The sequence below is a fragment of the Antechinus flavipes genome, chromosome 5 (genome assembly GCF_016432865.1).
Source record: "Antechinus flavipes isolate AdamAnt ecotype Samford, QLD, Australia chromosome 5, AdamAnt_v2, whole genome shotgun sequence".
NCBI lineage: Eukaryota > Metazoa > Chordata > Mammalia > Dasyuromorphia > Dasyuridae > Antechinus > Antechinus flavipes.
The window spans coordinates 41,990,204-42,013,031 of record NC_067402.1 but is presented as its reverse complement, the minus strand read 5'-3'; the positions used below and the strand labels follow the sequence as shown (position 1 = coordinate 42,013,031).

Genomic DNA, 22,828 nt, shown 5'->3' with positions numbered 1-22,828 from the left:
GGTCCAGGAGAAGCAGAAACTTGAGAGATTGCATTCTAGGAACCGGAGACAACTTGTACCAGCGATGGCAGCAGGATGGCAGCTTCAAGAACCACTTAGGACACTTTGGCTTGAAGACAGAATGCACCAAGAAGAAATCTGGTGAAATCAGGCTGGAAAGAGCGGTTTGAGCTAGCCAGCGAGGAAGCTGAAATGCCCGGCTGAAGAGCTTGTATTCGATTGCTCAGTCAATAGGAAGCCATCGAGACTTGCTGAGCAGTGCAGAGAAACAAATGGGCAATAGGTAGATGATTTTGGCAGTTAAATGTGGGGGGGGTACATAGGGGAAGGGGCAGAAGGAAGATTGTCACAGCAAGGGCTAACCCGGTGGTCTTGAAGCACCTGAGCAAAGTGTCCAAGCTGGGGGAGGAGGGAAGAGGTCAGGTGTAAGACAGGCAGCAGAAGTAATGCTGAAGGGGAGTCCAAGGAGGTTCCAGCCCTGGGGAACTGGGAAGAAAGCAGTACCCTCAATAGAAGGAACAGGGACATCTGCAGGAGGGCCGGGGGTGGCTGGGGGTGGATTGCCAGCAGGATTGCAGATGGAGGTGTCCCCTCAGGCAGTGCGTCCTGACAAGATATCTGGGATCCCGAAATCTAAACTTTAAGCTATGGCCAAATGGAGTTGAACTTTCTCCTCTTGGCTAAATAGAAACTAACTGATTACTAGTAACATTCTTACTAATGACAAGGTGGCAACAATAGGTTTAAATTCCTGACCGATGGCTCATCCTGTTTCAAGATAGTTACCCTATGACAACATTGTAATATTTTCTGGTTGTGTCACAAGCCGGGGAAAGTTCTCCAAATGTCACTGGGCTACGAAGTAGATATTAACACACCGAGGACTCCAAGAAGAGTGTGATCTGTTTCTGTATCGTTAGTGTTGCTAGTATCCCATCTTGGGACACACTTCCCCCTCTCGATACAGGGTGTCAGATACTCTCATTTCGTTCATCCGTTTTGCTTTATGATTTTTCTTTGTTACAAGAGAGGGTTTAATAGAAATGTCCCACTTTCTTTTGTTTTAGAACATAAGATGGCCATGACCTCCCTGACTTCTCAAGGAGGTGAGAACCCCCAAAAGAAGGTGATCACGCCTTCCCTGACTGGTCAAAAAAGGGGCGAAAACACCATAAAAGGGATGATTGCACCCTCCCTGACATTTCTGGAAGGGAGATGAAAACACCAAAGGAAATGGGAAATCAAATCAGATTAGAGGGTTTCTGAAGGGGCTCATTTGAAACAGGTACACATAAATCCATCAATATGAGAGGTATTGCACATAATTACATAAATTACATAAGTACAAAGCAATATAACACAGGCTAGTAGTAATGTAACAAATAACATGAATCAACCTGAGAATTTACACATGTCCATAAGTCCTAGAAATAGTCCAAAAGGAATCTATTGTTCATTAGTTCATGTGCCAGGAATCCAATAATTCCTGTAAGCTCTGAAGTCCTGCCTCATCAACAATTTTTATCTCAAGGAATCCAATGATTCCTGCTGGTTTTCAAGTCCTTGAAATAGTCTCATCTTGTGCTAGGGAATCCAATGATTCCTGAAGATTTTAAAGTTCTTTTAACAGTCTGTCAGCCATGCTCCTTCAGTGTCAGACGTTTCTTAAATCTTCTCCTTTGTTTTGAGATTTTTCTCCTTTTCTGTCTCTCTCCAGGTGCTCATTGCCATCCATCTGATTCCTTCTCCATCTGTAGAAATATAAGCAAACCCTTTCTCCCAAGCAGTTAACCTAATTCCCTTCTATTTACCACTTTCTAGAGTTTTCCTCATCACCTGGCAATTGCATTGGAGCTGCTTGCACTGGGCACTGCCCTTTTGATTTAACAGGCCTGTATTCTCCCCAACTGTAATCTCTTTCTGCCATGTGATTGCTTTTCAGCTGATTGATCACATCAGAACTTCTAAAGACCTCAACTGCCATCATGCCCCATTTGTCTTTTGTATGATATCTTGGAGCTGGGCCCTGTCTCTCATTTCCCTGGGTCAATCTATAGTCTGAGGCCCAGTGAAAGCCCTTGTGGCATTTTGGACAAGGGGTTTTGGGTCTTCTCTCACCCTGTCCTCCCACTCTATCTCCATATCTACATTGGGCTCTTAGATTTCCAACTTTTCCACACTGAAAACATCTGTGAGTTTCTCTAGAAGTCCCTTGCCAAGAGGGACCTTGTCTTCCCATGTTCATCATTGTTTGGGTATAATAAGTATTTGTGCCCACTGTGGTACAATGTCTTATGATCTCCTCTAAAGGAGCATCTTTGTCTAGTCCCCATATAATTCTTTTGCAAATCTCATTGGCATTTTCCTTAGCCAAATGTCTGGTCATTATTTCTGTAGCTGCATTTTCTCCAATGGTTCTTGTGACAGCTGTTTGTAAACATCCTGCAATCCACAAAGGGTTCATTGGGACCTTGCTCTATTTTTGTGAAGGCTTTACCTTCATCTTTTTCTGGGAGAGAACCCCAAGCTTTTATTGCAGTCTTAGAAATTTGCTCATACACTGTTATGGGATAATTAATCTATGCTGAATTCTCTGCATATTGACCTTCACCTCCTAGTTTGTGAAAAGTGATTTGTATATGTACATTGTTGTACAATTGTATGTTGTAATATACAATTGTATATTAACTCCTGTTTGCCTATTGCATCTGGCTTGAATCCTAAATAGTTCATGATACTCCGAAAGCCACAACAAGTTTTGTACAGATTCTAAACATGTCCTAGCTATAGATTTCCAATCACTATGGGTTAGGATTTCATAAGCCAAATTATCTAATACCATCTTAACATAAGACGATGTAGCCCCATAAAGATTGCAATCTTTTTTTCAAATCCTTAATTTTTTCCAAATCAAAAGGAGTGTATCTTCTCCTTTTTTGATCTGAATGGTCAAGCTCTTCAATCACAGGGTATGCATTTATTTTTAATGCATATATATATCCTGTCCTTCATTTTTTGCCTTAACCAATGCCTTTTGTAATCTTCTCATAGGCTGCTTAATAGGTGGTTCTGTTTGTGTCACTGCCTCTCCCCCTCCTCCTTCTCCCTCTACCATGAAGGGTTAATTGAGGGAAGTAGGTCAGGGGATGGGAAATGCTCCTGCTGTGAAGTGCCACACTCAAAATTGTACTTAACTCCATTCTTATCTGATTCTTCATTCTTTTCACCTAGTTTAGTTGGCATCTCCCCCTCCTGCTCTTTCTTCTTTTTCCTTATTCTACTACTTATATAATTTCCTAAAGCCAGTTGTATGAAATTTATATATATATTAAGTGCGTCTTTGGAAATTGAATCGGGTCCATTTTTATTGTAGAATTGACAAAGTTGCACTCCTACTAATTTCCATTTGTCTGGTTCCAATTCTTTTTTTCCATAGATTCCCAAGGAGATGTGTACTATACAGTTCTTAAAAGTTCAGTGATCTGCTCCCAAATTATAATCAAACCTTGGCTTTTCATAAGTCTGACAATGCTCTCTAAACATTTTCCTTGAAGAGGAAAAGCAGGCTGTTTTCTAAACATCTGTCCCATTTTATAATGATGAATGTTGGAGGGGATGCGGGAAAACTGGGACACTAATGCATTGTTGGTGGAGTTGTGAACGAATCCAACCATTCTGGAGAGCAATCTGGAATTATGCCCAAAAAATTATCAAATTGTGCATACCCTTTGATCCAGCAGTGTTCCTATTGGGCTTATATCCCAAAGAAATACTAAAGAAGGGAAAGGGACCTGTATGTGCCAAAATGTTTGTAGCAGCCCTGTTTGTAGTGGCTAGAAACTGGAAAATAAATGGATGCCCATCAATTGGAGAATGGTTGGGTAAATTGTGTATATGAATGTTATGGAATATTATTGTTCTGTAAGAAATGACCAGCAGGATGAATACAGAGAGGACTGGCGAGACTTACATGAACTGATGCTAAGTGAGAGGAGCAGAACCAGGAGATCATTATACACTTCGACAACGATATTGTATGAGGACATATTTTGATGGAAGTGGATTTCTTTGACAAAGAGACCTAACTGAGTTTCAATTGATAAATGATGGACAAAAGCAGCTACACCCAAAGAAAGAACACTGGGAAACAAATGTGAACTATCTGCATTTTTGTTTTTCTTCCCAGGTTATTTATACCTTCTGAATCCAATTCTCCCTATGCAACAAGAGCACTGTTCGGTTCTGCAAACATATATTGTATCTAGGATATACTGCAACATATCAAACATATAAAGGACTGCTTGCCATCTAGGGGAGGGGGTGGAGGGAGGGAGGGGAAAAAAAATTGGAACAGAAATGAGTGCAAAGGATAATGTTGTAAAAAAAAAAATTACTCTGGCATGGATTCTCTCAATATAAAGTAATTATTAAATAAAAATTTTAAAAAAAAATCTGTCCCATTTTAGCTGAAATACTATTTTAGCCCTTTAACAAACTTTCCTTGTTTATTTTTATACTCATCCTAATTTCTGGGTCAAGGAGACTTTTCCACTGAAATCAGGATCAAAGTGTGTGTCCCACACAGAAGATTGTGTGTTCTTCTCTAAAATATAATGTTCTCTGGGAGCAGGTTTCTTGGGGGGCTTCTGGAGGCAGCCTTCCTTCCAGTTCAGAGTAATAATCACCTCAAATGCAGCCAGCTGTTAAAGTCCAAATCCTTTATTGTTTCCATCAAAATCTTATCTCCTTCACTTGGAGCTCAGCTAGTTTTCTGGAGGCCTTTCGGATCTTGGTTTCAGTGTTCTACACAGGACAGCCTGCCACCACTTCTCTGTCTTTCTTCATTCTGCTTGGCTTGTGAATCTCCTCTACTGAATCCTGCCTCTGAACCTCCGGAAGTGCATCCTGGTTGAAGCTCCTAGCTTATATATGCTCTCTTAAAGGTGTGAACTCTAATAAGTACTAAGTACATCTAGAGAACTATTAAGCACCCTGCTAAACAATCACTGTCTCTATCAATTCCACTGATTTAGCACCTTGTCAGAATTCTAACGGAAATTGAGCCACTTATCAGTGCATCCAGGGCCATCTCCAGTCTCCGATTGCTATCTGACCACTGGACTCAGATGGCTCTGGAGGAGAAAGTGAGGCAGGTGACTTTGCACAGCCCACCTTGCTTCAATCCAATTCACAGCATCACCTCCCTGATGAGGACAAAGGACAAATAACAACATCAGTAAATGATACTGGAATAAAAAACAAAAGGCATCAAGAGATCTTTTGTTTTTGTTTTTAGTGAACACATCCTCTGAAACTAATTAATAATAAATATAGTGATTCTAACTTCATCTAGGTATCAGAATAAAGAGAGTTTGGATTTTGAGAACTAGAATATTATATATGTGTGTATGTGTGTGTATGTGTATATATATATATATAATATATATACATATATATTATATATATATATTTAGTTAAAGAAAATTCGCATTATCTTGCAAATGTAATTGGTTGTTCCTCCTAGAAGGTGCATTTCCATCTCTTTTTAGAGCCCTCAATAGGGTGGGAGGAAACCAGACCCTCCAGGGGATGAAAAAGTAATTCACTTCTCAGGTTCATTGATTTCAAAGCCACTTGAAAATTTAAAAATCCACAAGCTGTGACTAATTGTAGGAAACAGTTTGGATTTCTGGCACTGAAGAATTTAACAGGATAAATTCAGACCCTCATCTTTTCATAAAGGACTTAGACCAAATTTTGTGTCATATCATTCTCGGAATCAAAAAAAGAAACATGGATTTTCTTTAAACCCCATCTCAGACTTCATGAAGCTCATTTGCACTGAAATAAAATGGTTTCTATGACCGGTTCATCTTCTGGGGTTTCCTCCCTCACTTTTGTGCATTTGCCATTACCGCCTTCTTAATACCTGAGCAATAAGACTCTATTTTAAGAAGTAATGATATTTACCTGTAGATTATGCTGTTCCTTATAACTCATCTCAGCAAAGCAAAACTGATGAACAGAAGAAATCTACTGTGCATTTATTAGCTTCCCCAAAATCTTTTTTTCAGATTCTTATTCCATTGCCATGAATATAAAACTAATCTGAGATTTAATTACATTTTTAATTAAAAGAAGAACACCTGATATTGTCACTGAATATTTGTTGTTGAAGGTTTTTCTCAAATATTTTGGAGCCACATCATAAGGAAATTGAGAGGGAAGGGAGAAGATTCAACTCTTTGATTTCTTCTTATCCAGTTAAAGAATAACTGACTGAGTTTAGGAGTGTTCTTCCTGTGTCCTTATCAGTTATCTTACAGTGAGACTTGTTTGCCTTCAGAAATCTAAAGGCTGAAAAGATTGTGTGTGTAACTTGGGTCAGCAGTAGATTGGTAACTCAGAAAGGAATGTGGTCTTTCTGGCTTTGTGTTTGGGCTATAATTTCTAAAGTCACCCAGGAAATGTCATCACTTCCTTTTTGATGAAGACACAAAGCTATATGAGTAAAAGCTCATTGCTCTGATTTCTTTTTCCATTTCTGCGCAAGTTTTCCTCCAGAGAATTCAGACTCCAAGTCTCTGTTGGTCCAGAACAAGAAAGAACCTCAGAGGTTAATTAATTAGTTTAATCCTCCTGTTTTATAGATAATGCACCTGAGGCTTGCGGAGGTTAGGTAGCTTGCCCAAGCTGACACAGGTAGTATGAGAGTAGTACAATTCTGGCTTTGGAGTCAGTCTTTCCAGTATACCGTGTCACTCTCAAGTGAGGCAGATTATGTTATAATAGGAGCTAAATGAGACATACCAAGTAGAAACCAGACAAGTAGACAACTGTACAAGTGATTGGCTCACCCATTGACATCTCAAGGAAAATGGATGCCAGTATCTCAGGGCCCAAGAGGCATTTGAAAAATCTCTATTTAGGTGAAAAGAGGGCTCAAAAAGGAGATAGAACTCCTTCTTGGTTAGATTGACAGTCACAAATGATTGAGAGCAGAGAACTTTTACTTTATCTTTATTTTCTGTTAATGAGTGAAATATTTGGATGCAAAAGGATAGTCAAAGGCAGTCAGAAGAAATTTAGGTCCAAAATAAATAAGGAGATGGTAAGAGAGAATCTAGCTACTCTTAATGAGTTAAATGAATCGTGGAGAATAGAAGAGGTACTACAAGATTTAAGAGGAACAAATGTTATGCTTTTCAAAAGATAGATTGGGCTCTGGAACTTATATTAGTGGGTTTGCCTAGCTTCTTGGCAGAATTCTAGAGTGTACTAAAGATGATTAGTCTAGAAAAGGAAACTGAGATAAGAAAGAGCTGGCCTGGCTCATCAAGAGTAGGTCATGGCAAATTAATCTCATTTACCCTTTTCTTTACAGGTTTTTGAGATTGGTAAATCAGAGAAATCCCATAGGCATAGTTTACATGGATTTCAGTGAAGCATTTAACAAGGCTTTTCATGATATCCTATGGACAGCATGGAGAAGTGTCTACTAGACAATATAGTATGTCTAGATGCATTTGGAGCTGATTCAGTGACAAAAAGTAGCAACTACTTGGTTCGGTAACAGACTATCTCTAGTGGAATACTTTAGGGAATCTGTGAGATAGAGATGTGGACAAAGGCATATCTTATCAGATTGGTAGCTAATATAAAGCCCATCTGTTGTATGACAGAGTCAGAATCTAAAAGGTCTTGATAGGTTAGAATTTTGAGAGGAATCTAAGAAACTGGAACTTTTAGAAATGTAGAATATCAACTTTCCAAGAACAAGGCAGAAAAGGAAAGAAGGAAAAAAATAATCATTGGGCACTTACTATGTGCTTCAACAAATATTATCTTATTTAATCTTCACAACTCTGAAAGGTAGGTTCTGTTATTATCCTCATTTTGCAGTTGAGGAAACGAGGCAAACAGGTTAAAGATTGCTTAGGAGCACATGTCGGGAATTGTCTTTGGCTGGATTTGAACTCTGGTCTTCCTGACTCCAGGCCCAATATGCTAATCACTGCACCACTTAGTGCCTCTAAACTAAAGAAGGGTAGTTAGGGAGGGCCATAAAGCACAGAATGTGAGCCTAGAGCCGACAAGACTCCCTTTCCTCAGTTTAAATCCAGCCCCAGACACTTACTAGCATGTGACTCTGGACAAGTCACTGAACTCTGTTTGCTTCAATTTCCATATGGAAAAGGAAATGGCATCTTTGTCAAGAAAACCCCGGGGGTCATAGGAGAGTTGATTAAATAATAAACTAAAATGATTAGGTTATTCAATAACAAACTAAAGAAGGTGTGGCTAAATAATATTTCTGTTGTAAAAGAGAAATTAGTGTCATATGCCAACTAAAAAAATGAATGCAATTTTAGGCCAGATGATATCTAGGATTATTGGGAGATGGCTCTTCTATCAAATATATTGTTCAGTTGTGAGTGGTATATTATAAGATGGACCTTATTAGCTGGAGAGTATCCACAGGTAGCTAAACTAGGGTGGAGAAGAGCTCTGAAACTGAATCGAAAGAACAAGGGGTATTTATCCACAAGAAGGAGAGACTTAGGAGGAGAATTAGAGAATATTTAGCTTGGAGAAGAAATAACTGTCTTCAAGTATGGAGATCTTGACTGTGTCACAAAAGGATTAGATTTGTCTGCTGGATCCGAGAGGGCAGTGCAAACGCTAACAGTAGGAGGTTTCTGAGAGGCAGATTTCAGCTCTGTACATGGAAAAGGTTCCTATACAGCAGATTTATCCAGAGGTGGAATGGACTGGCCAAGGCTGCAGCAGCACGTCCCCCTCCAGCAGAGGCTGGAGGACGAATTGTCAGGTGTGTTCTAAAAGAGGTTTCCGTTCAGGAAGGAACATTATATGCATTATGGTCTTGGAGCTTTGTTCATCTTTGATGATCTCTGATATTATGAGTAGGAATGTTCTTGATGAAAGCAGAGGAAAGAGCAGCCATTTCTAAGATTGTTTTTCTACAACAGACTAAACTTAAGAGTCACATTTGACTGAAAAGTGGAATGAGACACATAAGAAGATTTAAATTAAGCATATGTAGAAAATGGAGAGTGAATTTGCCAAACTAGGTGACTGGGAGAAGTATGGAAGTACCCTCATCAAAATAAGGAAGTTTGGAGAGGTGTAGATTTAGGGGAGGGGGCAATAACTTCTATTCTGGACATGTTGAGGAACAACTAGTATTAGAGATGGCGATTCAGGCCCTGAGTTCAGGAAGGAGTTTAAGATTGGATGTAGATTTGGAAATCATCTGCACAGAGATGAAAGTTGATGAGATAACCAAGAAAAAGTAAAAAAAGAGAAAAAAAAAAGAGGGTCCAGGAGAGATCTTCAAATAACTTCATTAAAATATGAATTAAATAAAGAAGATGACCAAGAAAAAGCAATCAGACAGGAAGAAGAACCAAATGAGAGCAGCATCATGATAGCCAAGAAAAGAATGTCCAGGAAGAAGTATTAGTCAATAGTGTCAAAAGCTACACAGAGTGCAGATCCCATGGAAAGGTTCCTAATTCTGGGAAGTGTACCTTCAGAATGACTGTACTGCCAAATTCAGACATAATTGAACTGCTACTGACATTTTCAAATGGCAGCCCTCTGATCTCATCAAGTTGGGTATAATTTCAGAACAAATTTAGCATCTGGCTTTTTAAAGTGCAAATCTCTGCAGAAATCCTACCTGCATTAGTTGAACTGGAAGTTGGTCCAGGTTGGGATCCAGACAAGGTGCAAACTCATTCAGATGCACAGCAGAATAACCAGTAGGGTTTAATTACCCTTGTGACCTTCCCATCAACTTGACTGGTTGGCTGAGAAGTGTTCAGTCTCTACTGCAAACTAGGAAAGACATAAACGAGACCATATCACTGATAAAATGATCGTAGCCGGTACATTTGAGCAAAATTTGCTCATTTGCAGCTAGCATTGATCCTTTACACAATTTTGAGATGTAGTGTCTATCCTTAATTTTGATGTGGTATGTAGATCTAATGGATTCAATTGATGTTTCATTCATTCATTTGTTCATATGTTCATTCAGCAAACATTTATTATATGCTCACTACTTTCTGATAAATAGGAAATAAAATTTAAATTTAATATGGAAAAAATCATACTAGAACCAAGCCTTTTTTTCCCCCAAATGAATTTATTTTATTGGGAACCAAAACACTTTAGTCTTTATTGCATCTTCTAAATAATATTGAGGGTGATTATCTTCAGTGAATCTATGATCTCATTGATATGGTTACTTTCCCTCCCCACACTCTGCATCCCTATCCATGTGTAGGCCTTCCCATCCTGCATGATTCTTATAATTTTTCCATAAATCTTCATAGAGACTCTACTTCATCTTTTTAGATTCTCAGGAATATCAGTACAACTCCTGGGCTGCCCATATGCCATAAGGTCATCTCTTTGTCAGGTCATACATATCTATTGACACTACCTCTTGTCTAATTCATCTTAGTAATATATTGGGCTCTGTTTATACAATTATATTTTAATTTTTTCAATGAGCAGCAGAAATCTTTTTTTTTTTTCTCTCCTCTACCTTAACTCCTCTCAATTGAGAACAAAAGAAAAACAGAACCCCTATTTCAAAAATGTATGTAAAACAAAACAAATTTCTGCACTGGTTGGTTCTCTCCTCTTTCTTTCTCCCTACCTCCTTCCCTTCCCCACCCACCCACCCACCCACATACATACACACATATATGTATGTGTATATATAAAAAATATATACATATATGTAAGCATGTATTTCATTCTGCATTCTGAATCTACCTCAACATCTCTTTGAGGAAGTGGGTACCATTTTTCATCATGTATACTCTGATCAGAGTTCCCAAGTCCTTCAAGGTTGTTTGTCTTTGCCATATTGTTGTCATTGTATAAATTGTTTTCTTGATTCTGCTCACTTCATCCTATATCAGTTCATACAGATCTTCTGAGGCTTCTCTAAAACCAAGCCCCTTCATTATTTCTGAATTTTGATGACTTTGAAAGAGTGAAGCTGATCATTTTGTGCAATTCTGCCTTATTAAATCCAATCACTTTGTGATGTCACTGGTCCTCTTCAAAAACAAGACTAACAGCAGCCAGCGCAATAATGTTCCATCACTTTTAAATATACCAGAACATTTTCAGCCATTCTCAAATTGATGTCGCCCCCTCAAATTCCCATTTTTTGCCATCTCAAAAAGAGTTCTAAATATTTTTTTGACATCCTTATGTAGAATTTGTTTTGCTTCAGATTAATTCCTCCTTTTACCTTTCCTCTTTTCCCTTTTCCTCCTAATTATCAGTTAAGTGAAATGTGTTTCTGTATTCAAATATATATAGTCTTCTCTCTTTTGATCAATTCAGATGAGAATGAGGTTCAAGTGTCAGCTGCTTCCCACTCCCATTTCCTCATATGTATGTGTATAAATGTCTACCTTTATACTCTGGTTTTGTGATCATTTTCCCTCACCTTCCTTCTCTTTTCTCTCATATATTCCTTTCCCCTTCTCCTTCCATTCTTTGTTATCAAGACATAAAAGAACCACTCCCAGGTCTTGTCTAATTAGATTCCATCTATGGCCCCAGATGATGATAGGTTTCAAAAGAAACACATGTAGTATCTGTCCATATTTACATGTAAACAGATTATCCTTGTTTAGTCTCTTATGATTGTTCATTCATGTTTTCCTTGTTATGTTCTTCTTAATTCCTTGGTTTGAACTTCAAGGTTTCTACACAGCTCTGATTTTTTCATAAAGAATGCTTGGAAGACTGTTATTTTAGTAAAGACACTTTTTTTTTTTTTTTTTTTTTGCCCTATAGCATTATACAAAGCTATTCTAAGTAATTCATTCTTGGCTGTAAGTCTATATCTTTTGCTTTCTAGAATATAATATTCCAAGCTTTTCACTCCTTTATGATAAGGAGTACTAAATGATAAGTGAAGCTGATTGGCTCCTTGGTTCTTGAATTCTTTCCTTCTTACTGCCTGCAGTATCTTTTCTTTAACTTGGAAGCTCTGAATTTTGGCATTAATGTTCTTGGAAATTTGAATTTTTTTTTTCAGGAGCCAATCAGTGGAGATTTTCTGTTTCCACTTTACTCACTAGTTCTGAGGTATCTGGAAAGTGTTCAGGCTTTTTTTGGTCATAACATTCAGATAGTCCACTGATTCTTAATTTTTTGTTTTCTAGGTCAATTGTTTTGTTATGAGACACCTTACATTTTCTTCTATTTTCTTTTGACTGAAATTATGACTTTTTATTTTGTCTACCCCAGTTTTTAGGGAGTTTGTTTACTGGGCAAGGTTTTGTAACTCTTGTGTCCAGATGCTTATTCCTGTTGCAATTCCTTCTTCTACAGCTCTCATTTCTTTTTCAGTATTTTCCTATAGCGCTCATTGATAATAATAATAATAATAAAATTTTTAAAAGCTTTTGCTTCATATCTTACAAATATCCTAGTTGAATATGTGCTTAAGTTGTATTTTGGAGTCATTCTCTGCTGGTTTTGTGTCTTGAGTGTTCCTGTCATCTTAAAAAGCTTCTCTTTTTTAAAATTTGCTAATTCTTCCAGCCTACTTTTTGATTTTGAATTTGGTGTTAAGTTAGGGCTCTATGTACCTCTGCAGGGATGGTCTGGACTATTCCTGTCACTGCTTTCTTGGGGGTACTGAGTGATGTGTTATTCCAAGATCTCAGTGACAGCTTAGGCTGGGAATCTGTAAGCTTTCAATGCTCCCAAAGTGTTCTGATCTGGCCAAAGTCTCTCAGCTGTCCCTTACCCCAGTCTGAGTTCTTCAAGTGTCTGAGCAGCAGTAGACGCTGCTGGATTTAGTTGCTGAAACTTTTCTGCTACAGAGGGAAAGAACTGTAGATTCCCTTTGGTCTGGAATTCCTGCCTGGTTATTCCTCTGTAGGCTTCCGACTAGGCTAGAAGCCAGAACAGAGACCTTGCTTGGCTCCTGGCCGTGTGAGCCGCTTTGCTGTCTCTTACTCCTGGACCTGCTTCTCTCTCCTCACACTGCCCAGGACCTGTAGTGGCTCCTCATCCTGGAACACCACTCCTGGGGACAGATCCTCCCCGGATTTATGACCCAGGACTGAACAGTGAGCAACAAAGCTTTCAGATAACAACCATTCCTGTCACACTGTTCCACTATTAGCCTGAGGGGGGCCTAGGATGGCCTTGGGACCTGCTCTTGCCCTAGGGCACAGCCTTTTCGTGAGTTAGAGTACTCTTGTGTAGCCACTTCAGGCCAGACCCTGTCCCCGAGATCCACAAACCTTATTATCCGTCTCCCTATGTCAGCCTGGGCTGGAAAATGACTCTCTGTTGTTTGTTTGTTTTTTGGATTTTCCCATCAAGATTTGGTCCAGTGGACTTTCTAGATCTGTTTGGAAGTATTTTTGAAGGGAGAGAGGAGTCTTACAGCATTGCTTCCTATATTCTGCCATCTTGGTTCATCCAGCCCATGTATCGTTCCCATAGGTGCCCTTTGGATCACTTATAGGTCTGTTTTCCTGCGATTGTTGTAGCCCTTGGGAGTCGCTCCCGCCGTCGGTGGTTATGTCCATTCTTTCGGCATCTTCACCACTTGACAAAACTGACCGCAGGAAGCCTTAGCTGTGACTGCGCCCCGGTGAGGACGGCAGTCATTTCCCCACGCTAGGGGGCTTAAAATGGGTTGTTGTTTCTTTCATTTGAGGGCTATCACAACCCTGTGAGATGTGTGAGTAGTGTGTGTTTTTACTTTACTGACAAAGAAACCGAGGCTGAGCGAGGTTGTTGGTGACCCGCGGGGCTTTCCGTTTTACTCCAGTGAAAGCAGAAGAGCCTGTCACAAAATGCTGCGGAACCTTTCGTCCCCACGGCCATTCATCAGCCCCTCCAGAGCCACCCTCTCCGGTGGGACACACGCCCTTCCTTTGCGCACCCACTGCTCCCTTGGACTTTTCTTGTGACACAGACAGACCCCCGCCCTCATATACTCGTTATGGGTGTCGAGGAAGCAGCCCCCTCCCCCCCGCTCTCAGCCCTCCCCTCCCCCCGACTCTCAGCCACCCCCTCCCCCCCCCCCCGGCTCTCAGCCCTCCCCCCCCCCCCCGCTCTCAGCCCTCCCCCCCCCCCGGCTCTCAGCCCTCCCCTCCCCCCCGCTCTCAGCCCTCCCCTCCCCCCCGGCTCTCAGCCCTCCCCTCCCCCCCGGCTCTCAGCCCCCAGGTCTGGCTGTTGGTTCCCCTGACTGGGATTGAGCCTGTGCGGATCCTGCCTGGAAGCCCCTCCTCCCTCTGGGGAGGAGCAGCTATGGGCGCTCTCTTTGTCCGCCCGGGAGGGAAGGCGGCACCTCCCGCACTGTGGCCTTTGATCCCGCGGCTTCTGAAGCTCAGCGTTCAAACCACAAGTTCAGCCCCCCAAGCCGCGGCTCTCACGGCAGGGAAGCCAGCGCTCTCGCAGGGGACCCCGGGGAGGAGAGCTGCTTCCTCCTGCTCCTTTGGCCACCGCCCCCCTCCCCTTTATTTCCCTGAGACAGCTGGGGCTAAGCGACTTGCCCAGGGTCACACAGCCAGGAAGCTGAAGTGTGTGGGACCAGATTTGAACTCGGGTCCTCCTGACGCCACTCCCTGAGATTATTATAAGAGCCTAAGGACAGGAACCACAAACCTACAAAGATGGGGAAGAAATGAGGTGCCAGGCCCCGGAGCCCCTAAAACTCGAAGTCCAAGACCCCGAGGAGGGGAGCGGTTACTCCAGACGGTCTCTCCTCAGCTGCCTCTCCAGCAAAGTTAGACCCTCAAATGACTCACTTCGGATAGGACTGGATGTTTCCTCTTTCCTTTGGAAGCCCCTCGCCCTTAAAACTTATCCAGGGACCCGAAGGCAGGACAAAGAGCCGCTTCATCCGCCCCTTTGGTTTATTCCCAAGAAAAGGCTCAAGTTTTTGCAGAGTCTGGTTGGAAAGAGAGGGGCCCGAGTCCCTGCCTTGTGCTCCCCTTCTCCCCTCTTCTTTCCCTTTCAGATCCTCCCGGCCCAAATGAGTTATTGGTCACAAGTCTGAGCAATAATCTCTGTTTAAGAGCAGCACCAAAGGATTTGGGAACAAGGGCCACACGGCCCTTTGGAGCTCACAAGGGTCCCTGTCGGCCCTGGGCTAGGGGAGGGGTGGGGTGGGAGGTAGGGCACAATACACTCCCCCTGCTCTTGAGGGTCTTAGGGCCTAGCTGGGGGACACATCCCCCCTTCCCATCCTTGGGGAGCTCAGAGATCTGCTTCTCTTGGAGGTGGCCCCTGGGATTCTCTGGGGACCACTCCTGGTGCTCACCCTGGCTGGGTCAGAAGGGGATTTGCAGGGGATCCACAGCCCCCCATGCCAGGCAACCTGAGCAGCACTTCTAGGGGCGCCTGAGGCAGCAGCCCACCTGGCATTTCAGGCTTCAATTCTTTTCTCATCCACAAGCAGATCCAAACCATGAGCTGCCGGGACCTGCTTCCCTGTCTCCCCCACCCATGATCCCCTTCTGAAAACTTTCTTTTCCTTCCAGATCACTTCAAACGAGAAGGACTTGGAGAGCCTGAAGAAGGATGGGACTGCCCTTATCCGCTTGCTGGAGGCCATGGCCCCACCCGGCAGGTGAGGGCCCTGGGGCTCTCAGGAATTTCCAGGCGCTGGGGCTGGCAGCCGGGTGCCCCGCGGTCCCGGGAGCAGCCCTCTCCCCTCCCCCCTCTCAGGTTACTCTCTCTTGGCAGCCTCCCCCCTCCTGAGCAATCCGGCCTTTGTTGTAGCAGCCGCAGCGGGCTTTGATCTTCCCGGGGGAAACCGAGGGGCCCCGGGGAGGGGGAGAAGCCTAACCAGATCCGGCGGCAAGGCCCCTGTTATCTGGGCCCGGGTGCTGCAGGCCCAGCGCGTGGGCCGCCGTGACTCAACGGCCTTGTTCCTTGGGCATCCCCGGCCCGAGTTCTGGTGACAGGCGGGGTACAGGTGAGGGAGCGGGGTTCCATGGGCTCCACCGCCCCCTTCCAGACCCCGCAGAGCTCCCCGGGGCCTGAACAACTGAGGCACGTCGGAGAGTCCTGTTCACTGTGGCCTTGTTCCCCGTGAACCGGGGTCGGTGGTGGAGCATCCAGGACCTTAACTGGGCCCTGAAACTGCAGAAAGCTCACTCCGGCTCCCGTCCCGAACCCCTCAGCGGCCCCTCAGCCCGTCCTTTTCTTGCCACAAAATATCGGGCCGGGGATGGCGGGGGTCAGATCAGCAAACCCTGCCCATGAATCCAGTACCAGGGCACTGACCTCCCAGCCCCCGGCCCCACTCCCCCTTTAACATCCTCCTCCCAGACCTTCACAACCCGGACCCGAGCTGTGTCCCCAAGTTCTGTTGGGACTGAGCCAGTTCCGAAGGAGCGTCTTGGCTCGGAAGTCTCCGGAGCCAGGGGTGCCTTTAGTTAACTGTGGGGGCGGCTCCCAGGGCAAACCATTTACCGGGGGGGCCCCTGGGCTCTCGGCGCCAGCAGAGTCCAAGCATTGCTAGACTCTGTGAGCCACGGGGAGAGTCTGGGCCGGTCCAAACTTGGGGCTGCTTTTTCTGGCACCGAACAGTGGCCCCTGAAGGCACTGAGGGGCTCTCTACACCTGTCTCATACCGGCGCTGGGGGTGGGCGCCAGCCTGGGGAGGAGGAGGAGTCTGAAGGAGCCAAAGGGGAGATAAAGGGAGGACTTGTCCCAGGACGGGGGGAGTGTGAGGCTGTGGCAGGGGCGGGTGGAAGGGTTGGGGGGGTGCATCTGCAGGCTTCAGGGAGCGCTGGGTTCCTGTGCTCACCCCCCACTTTGTAGTTATTACTAAGAAAAGTGGGAAACAAATGTGGATGACAAAGTGCGCGCTAAGACTGGGAGAGAAATCTCTCCACCCCAGTTTGTCTCCCTCTCCCTATTCTTCCCTCCCTCCCTTCCTCCTCTCCACCCCCTTCCCTTCTCTGTTCCTCTCGTTCCCCCTCCCTTTTCTCCTCTTTTCCTGTCTGTCCCTCCCCGATTTGTCTCCCTCTCCCTCTCTCTCACACACACAATGCAGTTCATCCTGCCCTTTGTGCCCCAGGTTCTGTAAGCTGGCAGTGCCAGTACATGGATCTCAGTTTCCTTCTATGTCCCACGAGGGGACTAGAGTGGAGATGACTCTGGTGACTTCGGTTCTGCATCTAGCTTCGTCCCCCTTTGTAGAGGAAGGACCAGCCGTCACCAGCCCCGTACAGGGCGCTCCCCCTCCCCAGCCTCCTGGAATCCCGCCTTGTTGGCCCCTCCCCCAGGGACCTTTCCCCCTCCCTCCTGTGGCTGGTGCTTTTTGAGTAGCGGGGACTGGTCAGTGCAGTTTCTTCACGAGTAGAATGAAGCTCTGGGGGCCAGGATTAGTTGATCTGTCCTGTTCCAGGGTCTACCAGTGCTTGGGGGAGGGGGGCACTCCCTAAATGCTCGTGGAATTGGAATGAAGTGACATGCCCTCAGCTCTCCCGACCCCCGACTAGCACCTTCTTGCCATCCATCCCTTCCTTGCCACCTCAGAAATGACATGTTCTTGCTAAATTGTATGGTAAGGAAGTTTATTTAAAACCCTGGATTCCCTTATAAATGCACCTTTTCTTAATAGGACAATATTACAGAAATATTTTTATTGTGGCAGGAGGGTGGTTTCTCACCAGGTAACACAAACCACTGCAGACAGATGTGAGAAAGACGTATTCAGGGCAAACACTCCGTGCCGGGCGCACGGACGGTACGTGGGTGTCAGTCTCCTTACAAGCAAAATGAGGGGACTGGACTGGAGAGTGAGCCTCCAAAGCTGGGTGACCGGTTAGGAGAGGGGATGAAAGCTGTTTTGGAAGGCGGGGGAGAGAGAAGTGTCGGCTCCGCTCCTTCCCTCCCCCACTGATGGCACTCATATGACGGTGTAAGGGTCCCAGAGCCCTTTCCATACGTCTTAGTTTGGTTTGGGTGGGCCCCATCCTCCCAAGGGAGAGTCCTGCACGCCCAGCGGGATGAGCCAAGGGCAGGGTGAGATCAGAAGGCAGACAGAGGGGGGTGGAAGGAGAGAGGAGGCTCTGGGGGCTCACTGAGAAGGGGCCAGTTTTGTGGAAGGGCCGCCTGGGGAGAACTGTGGATGGGCGGGCCAAAATGGAATGACAGTTTAAAATCAAAGAAGAGTTAGGTCCAAATCCTGGAGGTCCTTGAATGCTGGCTAAGGGGGTGGATTTTACCAAGAGACCTTGCTTGTCTCCCCTCAATAAGTATTTGTGGGGTTTTTGAGTATGGTCATGATTGAGTAAAAGCAGGTGGATGAGAGAATGGAGAGAAGCCTGGAGTAACAAGGTCCCAGAATACCAGGGGAGTCGCCTGTAATGTTCCTATCTGCCCTCATGTCTTTGAGAGGGTTCTAGATGAAGACCCCCGCCCTGTGGCTGCATAGGCAGCACCCACTCCCCAAACGCTGTCCCCAGGGGGCTCCCAGGCCTTCCGGCTCCAGGCTCCCTAACCAAATATGTCTCCCTAACTGGACTTCGAGCCATGTTCAAATGCATTCCTGCTGTCTCTCAGGAACTTTGATAAGTGGAACAAGAATGCCAGCTGCCTTTTCTTCTGCCGTCCCGTCCCCCGAGGAGCCGGACCCCCGGGCCGTGGGGCCCGTCTGGTGCGCTGTGCTAGCGGTGCTATTTCTGACCAGCCAGGGTGCCCTGGACTAATTTTACACTTCCAGAGTTACTGCCATTTGATCTTCCTCCTTTCTTTGATAACAGTTGTCAAGGCACGGGTTTGAATCTGTTTCAAACAATGTGCTCAAATAACGAAGTTTCCATTTTAAGCTGCTAATCTCAAATCGACACCTCCAAGGAGAGCCAGAGGCCCCAGACTGAGGGGCTCGGCCTCCAGCGAAGGGGGCGTGTTGTGGGGAGAGGGGAGGTGCCTTTGGTTTGGGTTTCACAAAAACTGAGCCGGGGGAGGAGACCCTCCAGCAAAGGCTCCAGTAGGAGCCTAGGCATCAGGCAACCTCAGAGTGCCCAGCAGGCGGGAGTGCAGCAAGGAGCCAATAATGGTTTCTTGCACCCCAGCTCCTCTTGGCTCAGACATCCCCTCTCAGAGCAGATTCCAGAGCTGGGCTTTACCATGGGAAGCCCTTGGGGCTGGCCAGCTAGCCCCCCCGACTGACAAGACTGAGCCAGGGTGGGACAGCCAATGGGGAACGAGCCTAACCAGTCTTTTTGGTTTTTTCCCCCCGCAGCCCCTATAACAACAGTGTTGTTTCCTTGGCTAAAGAAATCCTCGAAATAGTCAGACGCCAAAAATGAAGGCGACCAGGAAGGTTGTCCAGCAGCACCAGCCCCTGGGTCCGGAGGACAGGACCCGGCCCTCTGATCGCCAGCTGCATTTCCCGGAATCTGGTTCCAGCGGTCAGTTCCAGCACTGGTGGCCCACGGCCATCTCTTTGCCTCTGGGCCATCACAGATGGATCCAGAAATTATTCTGCTCATTTTTAAGGGAACGTGCCATCAAATACAGTCACCCTCCGAGGACCACTTGGCATTGTTTGCCCCATGAAACATGAGCAAATAAAGAGTCAGGTTGGCAATAGCCTCCCCTCCCCCTTGGCACGGCGTCTGAGATCTTCCTTCCTTCTCTGGGGGCAGGGGCCAAGGCAGGGTCGGGCCTCTGAAGTCAACTCCAATCTTCCTCCTCCTTCACCCACCCACCCACCCGGTGGTTCTTTCTGGGATAAAAACAGATTCAAGGAATCCTGGGGAGTGCTGAGTTAGACACGTCTAAATGCTGGAAGATGGAGGGGGGGGGGGGAGGGAGCGGGGGGAGGCACTGGCCCAAAGGGAGTCCCGACTGCCAGAGCCAGGTCTGCCAGCTTTGGCCAGGAACAAGCTTCAGAAGTCCATTTGTGTGTGTGTGCGCGCGCACACACACACACACACACACACACACACACACACACACACACACACACACACACGACTTGTGGGGGTGAAGGAGTGGGGTGAAAGGATCATGCACCTCTTTCACCCATGATCTTAATCCAACAGGACACTGAAATTATCTAAACACCTAGAAAACAAATGGAACCAATAAATCAGTAAGACAACTATGATCAAAGCATCTTTCAGTACAAGAAAACTATGGGAAAGTTTGTAACTGGAAACATTTTCAGCATGAAATCAAACAGCTGGCGTCTTTCTTGAGCTAGCATCCCATGCCCTTCATTCTACAATGAGGCACATAGGTAGGCCTTTCGTGGAGGAAGCCAAATAGCTAGGATGTTATAAATTTGAAGTTTATATATGACTTATTTCGAGAATCTTCTCTAATTTGAACCACACTTTTTTATAACAACAAGCTGTCTCGTTAATGTTTTAATAACTGTCACCTTGGGCAAGTCACTTCCTTAAGTTAATTTGTTCCTTTTATAAAAGGGGGATATTATTTGCAACAATCTGGAGGTTTATTGTGCAGATCATATGTAAAAGATTTACTCAGGCCTTAAAGCATTACATAAAATGTGAGTTATTCAAGCTATTTCCATCACTATGACCCTCTATTTTACAAAAGTAAAATCCCCATGACTAGCACTTCATCCTCTTGATTTCTTGAATAAATGCTATTTGGCACAGCTGGTAAATTATATAATTAGTGGTTTTATCAAAAAAGAAAATGACTTATGTATATTTAAAAACAGACTAATCATTTTGCAAAAAATCCAAAGCTAGTTTCTGAGTTTTGCTTCCCATCCATAGCCCTCAAAGTGGGTATATTCCAGTATCCGAGTTGCAACTATTATAGTTGTGTCAACAGAATGAAATCAAGTGATTAAAAAAAAAAAAAAAAACCTAGCTTTTTAGTTCTATGACCATCTCATTCTTGTAGCTCTGTGTATGTTTGCCCAGGCAATCTAAACACAGGGAAGTTCATGCCATTTGGGTGGGCTTAAGACAATTTAGTGGGCTATGTTGGCAGACTGGCTTCACACCACAAAAGATAAGAGGCTAAAATAGTAGCGTTACACCCGAATCAATAATAGCACCAACTTAATTAACTAAACTATATTCTTCGTTGGGAGGGAGAAAAGACACAGTGGAGGCTTGCATAACCAACCCTTTTGCCTTCACTCATAACAATGCGTGTGTGCCAAAGGGCAAACATCATTTACCACTGCATTCAGACAGGCTAAAAAACTGAGGTATGAGAGCTACTTATTAAGGCAAAAAAAGGTATTCCTCTAAAGAAACAAGGTGACACAGCAGAATGAATTAAAAGTTTTCTTTAATTCTGAACCATTAATATAACTGCATTTTGTCTCGGAAGCATCTGTATCACAGCAGGTTACAACAACTTTGGGATAAAAGGCAACTGGTAAACTGTCCAATACAAGGTTTCAAATAACAGTTCTTACTGGCCCCTACCCAGACATATCCCAGATAAAATTTTTGATCAAAAACATGAAATAGATCCACCTGCTTATTTTAAGCATATTAAAAAGGAAACTAATCGGACCATTTCTATTTGTCTATTTTATACAAAAAGGCTACACAATGTTACACTTTATTCAGAATACAATTAGAGTGATTATGAATTAGTTAGTGTTCTACACCATTACTCGATCCTTAAAAATCAGAAATTGCTGTAGCAGTATCACTATAACTTAACACTACGAGACTTAAAAAACTAACAGTTACTGCCCCCCCAAAAAAAAGGAAAAAAGGAAAAGCTACTGTCAAAGCAAGCAAAGTCAGTACCATTACAGAGATTAAAAAAAATAATTTTAACAAGCAAGGCTAGGGTTTGATAAATTCCATCTCGTGATCCATTCTTGTGCATCTTCATTTCTTGAGTCACTCCCAAAATCCATTGGTATTGTTACTCCTCGACCAAAAAGGACCAAAACAAAAAGCTTACTTCAAGTGTTCCCATAGGAAACTCAGCGTGGTTAGTGTGTCAGGCACTTTCTGAGATGCCAGCCCACCCCTCGAGCCCTCTCAGCAACTCTACAGGCCAAGCACAATGCAAGCTCACTCAGACAAGACAGCTGTGTAGAAAGAGAGAGGCTGCTATTAATGTTTAAAACAGCAAATGTCACCCATGAGAGTCCATTGCAAAATGCTGTGGTACAAGACACTTAAGGACCATGTAAATGACCAGAAAACTGAGAACATGAGAACACTCAAAGACATGCCCTTCAAGGTACTTTGCTACTGCAGCAGTCACAAATACACTGAAATCACTCCCTCCCTACCAAATGAATCCACACAGAGGGGTCTGTAGGGACAGTATTTCACCCAATGTATAACTTCTTACCTAAAGGATGATTTACAGGTCAGTATCGAACCAAGCCAACTGATTACTGTCACCTGGAGGCAACCCATCCATAAGGTCCTGGGCATGTCCCAGATCTGGAAGCCCATCAACTGGGTAATCAGCACCTGGGTGGTGGCCACCCATTTCATGTTCCATCATGGGGTCCATACCCAAGGCATCCTGGCCATAGCCACCAGAGTGGAAAGAACGATAGCTAGGATCTAAGAAAGCAACAAAGGGAAAGGAGGAGAAAAACCAACATTCACGCTCAGATTAATGACATCCAAAGGCAGGAGATTATCAGCCTGGGAGCATTATTTATGAGCTTTCTAGTAATTTGTAGCTCAACTAAGTTAGCACTGTAGTGACTGATTTTTAGCAGTTGTTTCAATGTTTTGAATGGGACAGTCTTGTAATGTGGCTGTATCCCAAGTGCCCAGACATGTTCTGAGCAGCAACTTGTTTCCAAAAT

General features: G+C 44.3%; 2 protein-coding genes across 6 annotated transcripts in view; one reads left to right on the top strand and one right to left on the bottom strand.

Annotated features, from left to right (window-relative positions):
* Positions 1–19,652, top strand: part of ULK4 (unc-51 like kinase 4) — a 627,233-nt gene extending 607,581 nt beyond the window's left edge. For all 3 annotated transcript variants that reach the window (XM_051961226.1, XM_051961225.1, XM_051961224.1), the window contains exons 36-37: positions 15,567–15,655; positions 19,286–19,652. In XM_051961226.1, coding sequence (XP_051817186.1) covers positions 15,567–15,655; positions 19,286–19,352 — 156 coding nt within the window. In that variant the 3' untranslated portion in view covers positions 19,353–19,652. The remainder of the gene's footprint in view (positions 1–15,566; positions 15,656–19,285) is intronic.
* A 1,655-nt stretch (positions 19,653–21,307) lies between these two features.
* Positions 21,308–22,828, bottom strand: part of CTNNB1 (catenin beta 1) — a 35,431-nt gene continuing 33,910 nt past the window's right edge. For 2 of the 3 annotated variants that reach the window (XM_051963649.1, XM_051963651.1), the window contains 2 exons: positions 22,357–22,577; positions 21,308–22,087 (listed from right to left, as the gene is read on the bottom strand). In XM_051963649.1, the coding sequence (XP_051819609.1) occupies positions 22,369–22,577 (209 nt within the window). In that variant the 3' untranslated portion in view covers positions 21,308–22,087; positions 22,357–22,368. The remainder of the gene's footprint in view (positions 22,088–22,356; positions 22,578–22,828) is intronic. The other variant, XM_051963650.1, reaches the window with a different exon arrangement.